The sequence below is a fragment of the Scyliorhinus canicula genome, chromosome 15 (assembly GCF_902713615.1).
Source record: "Scyliorhinus canicula chromosome 15, sScyCan1.1, whole genome shotgun sequence".
Lineage (NCBI taxonomy): Eukaryota > Metazoa > Chordata > Chondrichthyes > Carcharhiniformes > Scyliorhinidae > Scyliorhinus > Scyliorhinus canicula.
This window is the reverse complement of record NC_052160.1, coordinates 40786057-40800078: the sequence shown is the minus strand read 5'-3', so window position 1 is coordinate 40800078 and position 14022 is coordinate 40786057. Positions and strand designations below refer to the sequence as shown.

General features: G+C 49.7%; 1 protein-coding gene across 1 annotated transcript in view; it reads right to left on the bottom strand.

Moving 5' to 3' along the window:
* Positions 1-13725, bottom strand: part of LOC119978974 (heparan sulfate glucosamine 3-O-sulfotransferase 2-like) — a 130721-nt gene extending 116996 nt beyond the window's left edge. The window contains exon 1 of the mRNA XM_038820929.1: positions 12809-13725. Within this exon, the coding sequence (XP_038676857.1) occupies positions 12809-13359 (551 nt within the window). The 5' untranslated portion in view covers positions 13360-13725. The remainder of the gene's footprint in view (positions 1-12808) is intronic.
* Between the last annotated feature and the right edge of the window lie 297 nt (positions 13726-14022).

Sequence of the window (14022 nt, the reverse complement as noted above, 5' to 3'; positions counted from 1 at the left end):
GTATAATTGAACTGAATCAAGGGTTATAATAATAATCTTTAGTGACACAAGTAGGCTTACATTACCACCGCAATGCAGTTACTGTGAAAAGCCCCTAGCCGCCACATTCCATCGCCTGTTCAGGTACACAGAGTTAGAATTCAGAATGGCCAAATGACCTAACAGCACGTCTTTTGGGACTTGTGGGAGGAAACCGGAGCACGCAGATGAAACTCACGCAGACACGGGGAGAACGTGCGGATTCCACAGAGACAGTGACCTAAGCCGGGAATCAAACCTGGGACCCTGGTGCTGTGAAGCAACAGTGCTAACCACTGTACCACAATATGGTAGTATAGTGCTTATGATATTGGACTAACAGAGATTTTAGGACTTTGACCTGTGATTGAATGCAACATTGTAAAATAACCAGTGTCAGAGACAAGTACACATGGAAAGAAGAGGGAAGCAATCAAAACAGAGGCAGTTCTGGAGCAGTCTTGTTGCTGGTTCTGTCTGACTATAAGCCATTATTCAGATAAGTATTGGACCAATACTGTGCAGGGAGACTGTCGCATATTGGTCATTTTCACATGACAAGAAAAAGTGTGTAATTATCACTGTACTATTACTGTAATTACAGTCATATTATTACTGTCATTATCACAGTAAATAGTCTGTATTTTCAGTGTGAGAAAAATCCATATTTACATAGGAGAAGTTCTTTAAGGAATTACAGACCAATGTGTTAATTTGTAACAGAAATGTACACAATGACTGGCAGTGAGAAATAGTTGACACTACATCTACATTAGCAAAACCTGTTGAATGATACGTCTCTTCGTCTGTCACAGGACTGATTGGAGTAATTTTCACTTCCTTGAGCTGGGGTCAACAGGGATTGGTGTCAATGGGATGGAGGATTAATTGGGAACGCAGTGGGCGAACCAGCTGAAGGGTTTAACAAGAGTGGCGGGTTAACCAGAGAGAGTGGGTAATGGGAGTTCAGGGAAACGGGGTGGAGAGGTTAGCAAGAGGCGGGGGATGTTGTGAGGCATGGGGTTAATGGCAGTGGTTTATGGGAATGGGGATTAACAGAAGGTGAGAGTTAATGGGATGGAGAGGTGAATGGAAAATGGGGGATAACAGATGAGGGGGAAGGTAATGTGGTGATAGGGTTAATGGAAGGGGGTCAATGTGAGGATGGGGGTGAACAGGGGTGGAAGAGTTAATGGGGTGGAGGAGCTGGGGGGGGGGGTTAACAGAAAAGAGGCTTTAATGGGGTGAGTGGGTTTAAAGAGGTGGTATTTTAAGGGGGGTGGGGGTACGTTAATGGGATTAAAGGAGTGGAGGGGTTAACAGGGTGGGGGATTAATGGGATTGATGGTTAATGAACTTCAAGTGGTGTTTGTAGCCTAAACCCGATTAACATCGGCACCATTTGAAATGGTCGCAGGACCGGGTGTGCAAAGTGAATGTCAGTTTCAGATGATAGGCTTCCTTAGAATTTGGAAAATGGGTCCTGTGACATCAACCTCGATTGGATTAAAGCCTCTCCTTGTAATTTCATAATCCAATCTGTGTCTTTCCAGGGGAAAGCCTGAAAAGCACAATAAACAAGACAGAGCTATGCAGGAAAATACACAATGTAGGGTCAGAAATCTAACTCTGGAAGGATGCGGGGATCCGGGATTCTCCCGAATCCCCGCGATGGTCCGACGCCGGCGTAAAACACAACATGAACCACTCTGGCGTCGGGCCGACCGGAAGTTGCGGAATCCTCTGCACTTCCGGGGGCTAGGCTAGCGCTGGAGGGGTTGGCGCCGTGCCAACCGGAGCCAAAGAGTTGGCACGTGTTCGCGCATGTGCAGAACCGGCAGTGTGGTTCCGCGCATGTGCAGACCGGCTGGCATATTCAAGCGCATGCGCAGGGGGGGTGTCTTCTCCTCGCCAGCCATGGCAGAGCCCTACAGTGGCTGGCGTGGAGGAAAGGAGTGCCCCCCACAGCACAGTCCACCAATCGCAGGGCCAGGCGTCAATCCCCCCCCCCCCCCCTCCCTCCCCAAGGACCACACCAGCCGGCCTCCCAGCCAGGTCCCGCCGTATGGGACCATATCTAACACACGACGGTGGGACTGGCCAAAAACCGACGGCTGATCGGCCCACCGGGGCCCGGAGAATTGCCGGGGGGGCTGCTGCCAACAGTCCCCGACTGGCGCGGCGTGATCCCCGCCCCTGCCCGGAAACCGGCGCCAGAGAATGTGGCAGCTGGCGTCGGAGCGGCGGGACGGGATTCACGCCTAGGATGTGTGGGAATTCCACACATCTGTAACTTGGATTTCTGCCTACACTGGAATATTTGTGCAGTAACAGTGATGGAACATGTTATGGGATGTGTCTCGCATTTTCTGTCTGAATCCATGCTGTCACATATCAATGGGTCTATATTTATATTTACCAGTTGGACTATTTGGATTTTGGTGCTCTGACCACATATTTTGAAACAATCAGTCTTAAGGTCTAGGTGTAGATGCAGTGTCCTAGAAGATGGTAGAGAGGCTTAGGAATTGGTACATAGGCTTTGAACTGGGAACGGAGGTCTGGCAGTGGTTAGAGGCTTGAGAGTGGATGCGGAGGCTAGGAATAGATAGGGATACTAGTGGGTGGGTATGGAGGCTTGGGAGTTGATGCAGAGGCTTGGGAGTGGGTAGGGATGCTAGCGAGTGGGTATAGAGGCTTGGTGCAGAGGCCTGGGAATAGCTACACTGGGAAGTTGAAGGAGGGTTTAACAGTCAGAAATGTTATATAAAACTATATTAAGAAAAGACTGAATCAAAATAACCAGTATCGGATATTTTGGGGTTGTAATAAATTGGGGAGATTATCTCAGTGATTAAATGATTTAAATGTGCAGTGAAATTCCTCCCAATTAGAACAAACTGGATCAAGTGTCATGAAAGCTGAGGTAAATTGGTCACCTTAGGGTGCCAATTATACAGGAGGACAAAGAGGACGATTGTAATCAGATTCACTACACACCACACACTGAGTGGGAGGCAGTGAATGTATTGTTTAATTCACACATTAAAGAATCCTTGTCAATTGCAAGCAACAAATTTGCAAGTCACAAAGGCCTATTTTACAAGTGGAACAGATATCCTGCTAGAATCTATTTATGTAACCTAGATCTCATTGTATTTTGTTAAATAATTCAAAGTACTTTCTTACCTTAGAACACTACCAATGGGGCACACATGCTGTGTTTGATCCTCAGTCTGAGCTGAGACATTAAGGGCTGGAGTTTCCCTCCAGGGGAAGGTTGCTCTTTGAGATTTCCTTGGAGCTACACCTTTAATTGGGAACACAGGTTCCCAATCCAATGAGAAGTGGCGGGAATGTTTGTGGACCAATTAGAGTCCTTCCTTCCAGTTTGAAAGCCACAACAGCCTCCTGAGGAAGGTAAGTAAAAGAGAGGGAACTTCAACAGAGTTCCCGCTCTCAAACTTCTCAAAATCTTTCAATAAGTCAAGCCACCACTGTGTGGAGTTGGCTGGGGGAACCCCTCTTCAGGATGGCCGTGGCTGGTCATGCACCCAACCAGGCAAGTAGAGCCTTGAGGTCACCTTCTCCAGATCAATGCAACATAATAAACATGGACGCCTGTCAACCCTCAACTCATGATCCCTGGGATTCTGGGTCAGGTTTCAGATTGAGAGCTTTTAGGAAAGGAAAAGACCATCAGACTCAGCAAACTCAAATCGTTCCCATGGACAACTCCACCTACTCACCTCCTACACCCCTTAATCCCACTCATCCAGCTCCTCCATCCCGCAATTCCACCTACCCACCTCCTACACCTCTTAATCACACTCATCCATCTCCTCCATCCCGCAACTCCACCTACCCACCTCCTACACTCCTTAATCCCACTCATCCAGCTCCTCCATCCCGCAACTCCACCTACCCACCTCCTACACCCCTTAATCCCACTCATCCATCTCCTCCATCCCGCAACTCCACCTACCCACCTCCTACACTCCTTAATCCCACTCATCCAGCTCCTCCATCCCGCAACTCCACCTCCGACATCCCTTAATCCCAGTCATCCATCTCCTCCATCCCGCAACTCCACCTACCCACCTCCTCCATTCCTCAATGCCACCTACCCCTGTCCTCCATCCCTCAACTCCACGTACCACCTCCTCCATCCCTAAACTCCACCTACCCACCTCCGACACCCCTTAATCCCACTCATCAATCACCTCCATCCCTAGACAACACCTACCCACCTCCTCCATCCCCAACTCCACCTATCCACCTCCTCCATTCCTCAACTTCACCTATCCACCTCCTCCATTCCTCAACTTCACCTATCCACCTCCTCCATTCCTCAACTCCACCCATCCACCTCCTCCATTCCTCAACATCATCTATCCACCTCCTCCATTCCTCAACTTCACCTATCCACCTCCTCCATTCCTCAACTTCACCTATCCACCTCCTCCATTCCTCAACTTCACCTATCCACCTCCTCCATCCCTCAACTCCACCCATCCACCTCCTCCATCCCACAACTCCACCTATCCACCTCCTCCATTCGTCAACTCCACCTACCCACCTCCCCCATTCCCAACTCCACCTATCCACCTTCTCCATCCTTCAACTCCACCTATCCACCTTCTCCATCCCTCAACTCCACCTATCCACCTCCTCCATTCCTCAACTTCACCTATCCACCTCCTCCATCCCTCAACTCCACCTATCCACCTCCTCCATTCCTCAATTTCACCTATCCACCTCCTCCATTCCTCAACTTCACCTACCCACCTCCTCCATCCCTCAACTTCACCTATCCACCTCCTCCATCCCTCAACTCCACCTATCCACCTTCTCCATTCCTCAACTTCACCTATCCACCTCCTCCATCCCTCAACTCCACCTATCCACCTCCTCCATTCCTCAACTTCACCTATCCACCTCCTCCATCCCTCAACTCCACCTATCCACCTCCTCCATTCCTCAACTTCACCTATCCACCTCCTCCATTCCTCAACTCCACCTACCCACCTCCTCCATTCCCAACTCCACCTATCCACCTCCTCCATCCCTCAACTTCACCTATCCACCTCCTCCATCCCTCAACTCCACCTATCCACCTCCTCCATCCCCAACTCACCTCCCCACCTCCCCCATTCCCAACTCCACCTATCCACCTCCTCTATCCCCAATTCCACCTACTCCATTCCCAACTTCACCCATCTCCTCCATCCCTCAACTTCACCTATCCACCTCCTCCATCCCTCAACTCCACCTATCCACCTCCTCCATCCCCAACTCCACCTATCCACCTCCTCCATTCCCAACTCCGCCTATCCACCTCCTCCATCCCTCAACTCCACCTATCCACCTCCTCCATCCCCAACTCCACCTATCCACCTCCTCCATTCCCAACTCCGCCTATCCACCTCCTCCATCCCTCAACTCCACCTACCCACCTCCTCCATCCCTCAACTCCACCTATCCACCTCCTCCATTCCCAACTCCACCTATCCACCTCCTCCATCCCTCAACTCCACCTACCCACCTCCTCCATCCCTCAACTCCACCTATTCACCTCCTCCATCCCTCAACTCCACCTACCCACCTCCTCCATCCCTCAACTCCACCTATCCACCTCCTCCATCCCTCAACTCCACCTACCCACCTCCTCCATCCCTCAACTCCACCTATCCACCTCCTCCATCCCTCAACTCCACCTATCCACCTCCTCCATCCCTCAACTCCACCTATCCACCTCCTCCATTCCCAACTCCACCTATCCACCTCCTCTATCCCCAACTCCACCTACTCCATTCCCAACTTCACCCATCCATCTCCTCCATCCCTCAACCTCCCCTATCCACCTCCTCCATCCCCAATTCACCTATCCACCTCCTCCATCCCTCAACTCCACCTATCCACCTCCTCTATCCCCAACTCCACCTACTCCATTCCCAACTTCACCCATCTCCTCCATCCCTCAACTTCACCTATCCACCTCCTCCATCCCTAAACTCCACCTACCCACCTCCTTCATCCCCAACTCACCTATCCACCTCCTCGATCCTTCAACTCCACCTATCCAACTATCACCACCAGTCCTAACCCACCGACTGGGCAGTCATAGAACATACAGTGCAGAAGGAGGCCATTCGGCCCAACGAGTCTGCACCGACCCACTTAAGCCCTCACTTCCACCATATCCCCGTAACCCAATAACCCCTCCAAACCCTTTTTGGACACTAAGGGCAATTTATCATGGCCAATCCACCTAACCTGCACGTCTTTGGACTGTGGGATGAAACCGGAGCACCCGGAGGAAACCCACGCAGACACGGGGAGAATGTGCAGACTCCGCACAGGCAGTGACCCAGGCCGGGAATCGAACCTGGAACCCTGGCGCTGTGAAGCCACAGTGCTGTCCACTTGTGCTACCGTGCTGCCCACCTCCTCCATTCCTCAACTCCACCTACCCACCTCCTCCATCACCCAACTCCATCGACCCACCTCCTCCATCCCTCAAGTCCACCTACCCACCTCCTGCATCCCCAACTCCACCGATCCACATCATCTATCCTTCAACTCTAACTGCCCACCTCTTCCAGCTCTCAATCATATAGCGAAACAGAAATAGAAAATAGAAGCGGGAGGAGGCCATTTGGCCCTTCCAACCTGCTCCACCACCCATTATAATCATGGCTGATCATCACGTTCAATACCCTGATCCCACCTTTCCCCCATATCCCTGATCACTTTAGCCCCATGAGCTCCATCTAATTCCTTCTTAAAATTACCCAATGTTTTTGCCTCAACTACTTTCTGTGGTAGTGAATTCCACAGATTCACTACTCTCCTGGTGAAGACATTTCTCCTCATCTCAGTCCATAAAGGTTTACCCCTTATCCCCAAATATGGCCCCTAGTCTGGACTCCCCCATCGGGAACATTCTTTCTGAATCTACTCTGTCTAATCCTATTAGAATTTTATAAATTTCTATGAGATCCCTCCCTCACTCTTCTAAACTCCAACGAATACAATCCTAATCGATTTAATCTCTCCTCATATGACAGTCCCACCATCCCAGGAATCAGTCTGGTAAACCTTCGCTGCACTCCCTCCATAGCAAGAACATCCTTCCTCAGATAAGGGCACCAAATCTGCACACAATACTCCAGGTGTGGCCTCACCAATGCCTGCCAATTGCAGTAAAACATCTCTATTCCTATACTCGAATCCTCTTGCCATGAAGGCCAACATACCATTTGCCTTCTTTACTGCCTGCTGTATCTGCATGCTTACTTTCAGCGATTGATGTAAGAGGGCCCCAAGGTCTCGCTGAGCATCCACCTCTCTCAATTTAAACCCATTCAAATAATAATCTACCTTCCAATTTTGCTACTGAAGCAGACAACCTCAATCCTATTTTATTCACCTTCTCCATCGCTCGAATCCACCTGCCCTTCTCTTCACAGTGTCTCCCACCCCCACCATTATATCTCCCCCATTACCTTACCCTGCTTGAAGAGGGAGAAACGTGGTTAGCAGATTGATAACAAAGCAATGAGAAATTGTAGCCAGAACATTCTCACATGGAGTTAATCTGATGCTTACCATCGGAAGCTCCGCATATTTGCTAAACTAAGTACTACTTGCTGATTGACCTGCTCCGCACTTTTTCCTGGTGCCCTGCTCTGTAAAATTGGGCTGTTTCCATGGTGACTGTGGGACTGGGCCTTCCCCTGGAATGCACAATATACGAAATGCACACTTCGTGTTTGGGGGCTGGGGACGTTGTAGCGTAAGTCTCCATTACCCATCAAAATTTCTTTTTGAACTATATTTAGAGAAAAGTGCTGCAATTTGGAATTAAATTGCTGTTCGTTTGTGGGACTGATCAAAGATCAAATGGGCTGGAGATCTTACCCGAGATCTCAGATTGTCATTCTGGAAAAGTACAGCTGTAACGGCTCTCAACCTTTCTACGTTCTCCTATAATACCGATCCCAGCATTAACAGTCACAGAACTACAGCTCAATGTCAATTGATCTGAATGACTGAACGGACCAATCATAGCAGATATGCACTGTGAACAAATCCAACATCAGAAACTGTTTTGGGAGAAAAGGGGTAATATTCTTCTTATTCTGCACTGCACACAGGATAGTATTTCATAGCTGACCTGTGCAGTACCTAACCTGGGAGTGTTTGATGGGACAATATAGAAGGAGATTAACTCTGTAACTGACTTGTGCAGTACCTCTCCTAGGAGTGTTTAATACGAGTGTAGAGGGAATTTTATCTTCATCTAAAGTCTTGTACATTTGCATGGTGTCAATTTGCAGTGTTCCGTTGACGCAAGCACTTCCAGATTCCTGCACAATTCTTTTTTTTAAGATAAATTTAGAGTAGCCAATTATTTTTTTCCAATTAAGGGGCAATTTAGCGTGACCAATCCACCTACCCTGCACATCTTTGGGTTGTGGGGGTGAAACCCACGCAGACACGGGGAGAATGTGCAAACTCCACACGGTCAGTGATCCAGGGCTGAGATTCGAACCCGGGTCCTCAGCGTTGTAGGCTGCAGTGTTAACCACTGCACCACGTGCCGCCCCGCTGCACAATTCTTTTAACGAGTTTATTGAGAAGCAGAACTGAGGGGGGGGGGGGGGGGGGGGGGGGGGGGGGGCGGTCAAAGTGACTTTGAGTAACAGGTGATGCAATATTCCTGGCTGCGTGACTGCAACCAATTATTTATTATTGAGCCGACAATTAAGAAAATGTCACAGCAAATGGTGAAAGGGTTTTAAAACGGCTTGATCCGTTCATTGAGTTAACTATCAAGAGATAGCCCAAGCGGTTAGAAACTTTACAGGAACATATATGGCAATCCAGCAAACTCCCATAATCAGAAATGATTGTAAGAAAGAAAGGGCTTTGTAGATGAAAGTTATGGAAAGAAATAATTTGCACTCATACAGTGGGCTGGATTCTCTGATTTTGAGGCACTCTCCTGATGCCGGCATGGGAATGGTGGCGTTTTCAGACCGAAAAATCGGTGCAAAGCAGCCACCGATCCTCCGTTTGGCTGGGGGCTCGCATGCCGGCAGCATAGAGCACCCGGATCCAGCTGCCGATACGGCCCGGAGAATTGCCGGGTCCGTGGCCGCATATGTGCACGGCGGCAGCCTGTAGCGGCCGCTCCGTGCAACATGGCGTCGGCCGCACACGGACCCGGCCTGCCAAATAGTGCCCTCCCCCCCTTTGTCCAGGATCGCGACCCCCGGACTACCCCCCAACAGTTCCCCCAAAGCTCCCCCTGCCCGCGGATCGGCTCTCCCCCGACTGTGGCAGCGCTGGACTGAGTCTGCAGCCGGCACACCGAGTTCCCGACAAAAAATAGCATGAGAGACCCACGCCATCGGGAACTCGGCCTGTCGGGGGCGGAGCATCGGGGGTGGGGTGGGGGGGGGGGGGTGGGGTCCCTCATGTAATGTCTGGAGGTCGTCGATACAGCGTGCGGCTTTGGAGGGGGCGGGATTCTCCGGTATCCGCCCCGATTTGGGCGCATACGCCGATTCTCCGGCAGAACGCGATTTTCGGCGTCGGAGACCGGAGAACTCCGCCCGGTGTCTCTCACAACCTCAGGACGTCCCATTGAGCCAACAACCTACTTTTTGAAGTGTAGTCAACCGCTCAGCTGTACACAGCAAGATCCCAATAACAGCCATGAGATAATAACCAGATAATATGTTTCAGTGATGTTAGTTGAGGCCCGAGCACAAGGGAGAACTACACTGCTCTTGTTTAAAATAAAGCCATGGGGTCTTTAGCATCCGCCCCAGAGGGCAGCCAGGGCTTTACAGCTGAAAGACGGTACTGCTGTCAATGCAGCACTCCATCAGTACCGGCCTGGATTGTGTGCTCAAGTCTCCAACATGGGACTTGCTGACTCCAAGACGAGAGTGTTGCTCATTAAGCTACAGCTGCCAATAAAGGTAACCTTAGCAATTCTTGCTAATTGATGAGTGCTTCATGTTCACACTAGCGCACAGAGCCATCATCGGCTCCTCTCCCTCAGGCTGCTGAGGGACAAGTGCAATAAAAACAAACAAGCTCATCAAAGTCGAGCCTCATTTCATCCTTTTTTTTCAATGTTCGCAGGCACAGGCTTTGAAAGAGAGAGTGGCGGAAAAAAGAAAGCAAGTGTCTGTCATCTTGTGGTTTGTGGCACACTCTGGGTAATGTTTGATGTTCAAAAATAAAGCTTTTATTTTGTACCAGTGCTGATTTGGGTGGACTTGAGTCTCAGCTTGTAGCTCTTCTGATTAACGGATGGGAACTTTTAAATTAATGTGGGATGGGCTCAGGAAACGACTCAGAGAATCTATTACTGAGATTGTCAGTGGGGCAAACAGGTATCTGGACCCTCAAATTGGAAAGGACTTCAATGCAGTCCATTATCAAACCACATTGCTGCCTGAAAAAATATTCTTAATCTGCAATGATCATACACTTATAACACAACTTTATCTTTGCAAACGTAAATTGACATTATTTTCTGGGTGCAGACAGCAGAATAAAACTCCACCATTCAAACCAGGGGGGTTACAGCGAGCACAGGAACAGAAGTGAGTTTTAGATTTGAATTTGACCAGCTCTGCCTGCCGTTTTAAAAAAAAATACTGCTGTTGTTTTAATATGCTAAAAGAAAAAGCCTCCTCTCTGACTGGATTAGGTGTGCGCTTGGAGAGGGTGACCTATTTCACAGTGTGATCACAGATTGCCATACAAACTGGGAGATTTTCCCGGTGCTGCTGTGTGCTTTACTGTTCCTGTCGTTTCCGTGCGGTGGACAGGGGGCATTTCACATTGAGCCCTGGATGCTCCACGGTACCTCGGCCGAATGGCCATTTCTCAGATCCGGACCCAGACGGCTCATTCGGATATGGGGAGGGGGGAGGGTGCTCATATCCCACCCCTGCTCCACAGTCAATGTGCCCAATGCTAACCGAGGCCAGCTCTCCCAGCATGAAGAACGCTGGAGTCTGCGAAAGCCCTGCCCTATTTAGATCATCGCTTCGCCGGGAGGGCCATTCTCCCACTCGGCTATCGGGGCAGCTTTGTGGGTTATCTTTCAGTAAACGTGGACAGTCTGTACAAAATGGACAGCAGGTGAAAAGCCTTATTTCTGCCAAGTGGGAAAGAGAGATGAGGAGAGAGAGAGAGAGCAGGAAGGATCGAGAGTGGGAGGGAGGTGTGTGAGGAAAGAAGGGAAGAAGTTCGGGGGGGGGGGGGGGGGGTGGAGGGAGAGATAGAATGAGAGAGTGAGAGATAGAATGAGAGAGTGAGAGATAGAATGAGAGAGTGAGAGATAGAATGACGGGGGGGAGATAAAGCTGGAGGGAAAGAGGGATAAACTCCAACCCTTTCTCATTTTCATCACGATGTTGTCACTTGACATAATGGTGAGTTTCAAATTGACAACGTCAGGGCAATATGTGTCCACAGATTGCGAAAGGAGGTTTCTGTAAGGTATTGCCCCTTTAAGAATAAAACATGGCAGGCCACTGGTGAGAGAGGGTTAGGAATAATAAAAGCTTCCAGCAGAAATTGTCATGATGCTAGAAATCCAAAACATTCAATATTTGATAGTGTTGCCAGCTTCACCCACCCAGGCTACCTCAGTTCCATTCCTTATCAGTCCTGGCTCTAAGCGGTCAGACAGAAAGGAACCAAACCATAAAAACAAGCTCCCTATTCTTACACTGAAACAGAGCACACCCCAATGCAGAATGTGCGAGGATAAGCGCATTAACCCCTTAATGCATCATTCAGCCGCCGACAGAACTGTTTAAAAAATACACCAAACTGTATCGGGCAGTGAAGAAATGTGGTCACCTTAAAACAATTTGGCAGGTGCAACAACTACAACTCACATCTGGACCCGTGTAAACCTCTCTATTGGAGATGGCGTGAATCTTACAACTGGAGATAGGGTACATCTCACATCTGCCAATGGGGTAAATCTTACATCTGGGCATAGGGGTACGTTTCACATCTGGAGACAGGGGTACATTTCACATCTAGAGGCAGGCAAACCTCACATCTGGAGATAGGGATAAACTTCAAATCCGGAATTAGGGTAAATCTCACATCTGGAGACAGGCACATTTGAAAGGTTGGAACACACCTTACACACCTGGTACAAGTTCCACAGGACAGATTCATTTCACCGTTTAACAAATGCAGAACTTTCCAAATATTTTCAAAATAGTTTAAAGACAGAAGCATAGAAGATCGGTTGTATCGATAGGTAAAGATATATAGAGGAAGATGACAAATGAAGTTAACTCAGTAAGTAGACGGCTGAGGGCTTGGGACTGGGGTGTGTACCCAAACCATTCACACTGTGCCATTCTTGGCACACTGTGCCCATATCATACCCACAATATGACCGTATCTATACAATGCCAAATATCGATACAATGCATGTATTGTGCATATACCATACACATATCATTGACATATGATGCTTGTACAATATATGCACAATATATGTGCCAATACCCATGTGCCACTCCCATACCAAGTCCATATGTGCCCATATTGTGTCCATACCATGCCCACACAATTCCCTTCATACTCTGCCCACATGTCCATACTATGCCTCTACCATGTTCATACCAAGTCCATACGCTGCCTATATCATGCCTATTGTGTTGATACCATGTCTATATTGTGTCCATACCATGCCCACGCAATGCCCAGACTGTACCAATACCACCCTTACCTGTACCATTCCATCCCCTTCTCATAGTGCCTGTCGAAGAAGTGAGGCTCGGTGCCCAGCGCCCTGACATCGGGATGGACGCGGATGAACTCCAGCACGGCCCGGGTACCACCTTTCTTCACCCCCACGATGAGAGCCAGGGGCAGGCGCTTACTGCCGACCCTGGAGGTGGCGTTGCCGCTGTGCTGTCGCTCCTGGGGAAGCGGGGCCGGAGGTCTGGGTGTGCCTGTCCTGTTAATGGGCTGCCGCTCGGAAGAGGCTCCCCGCAGCAGGTTATCCCCGTTGTCTTCACCCCCGGGGCGGGCAGCCTTGGGCTCGGCGTTGGCACAGTACTGGGACCTCTGCAGCAGCTTTTTGGCAGCCCCGGCCTGCAGCAAGTAACAGGCTCGGTCTTCGGGGAAGCTCATGGGTTTCTGCATGATGGAATCGCCGCAGAAGATGAGGCTGTAACACAGGTAGGTGAAGGACAGAGAGAGGGTGAAGATGAAGAAGAACCTGCGCGTCCCCCTGGATGAAGATGACACCACTCTGACCCCTAATCTAGATGCCATGTCTCAGGGCAGCTTCGGACAAGGGCGCGAACATGATCTTAGTCCAGGAGCTGGGGAATATGCCCTCGGACATGTGTGTTTGAGAGGGTGAAGAGGAAGGAGAAGGAATCCTGAAAGGAGTTCTCGATAACACACACACACACAGAAAGGACTAGAGGCAGAATATTGAAACCAGAAAGCTCAGGAATATGAAGCAAGGTCAGTCCTGGGACCCCAATCTTCATCCAACTCTACTTGGCAATTGCGGCTTCCAGATGCTCCACTCTCCACAATTCCTGGTGGATCCCTGCTCGGTGCATTTGATACAAATTAGTTGCCTGGCATTGCAAGAAAAACACAATCTGCATCCAAACACACACACCGGCAGCCAATAGCCCGGCACTCACAACCCGGCAAGTACCAGCTTGATCAGCGGACAGCGAGCGGAGAATCGTGGGTGGCTTGGGTTCCTTCTCTGCTCTCTCTCTCTGCACTCTCTCTCTCACACTGCTCTCTCTCTCTCTCCGCACTCTCTCACAGCACTCTCTCTCTCTCACTGCTCACTCTCACAGCACTGTCTCTCTGCACTCTCTCTCTCTCTCTGCACTCTCTCTCCTCTTTCTCTCCACTCTCTCTCTCTCTGCACTCTCTCCTCTCTGCACTCTCTCTCTCTCTCTCTGCAAC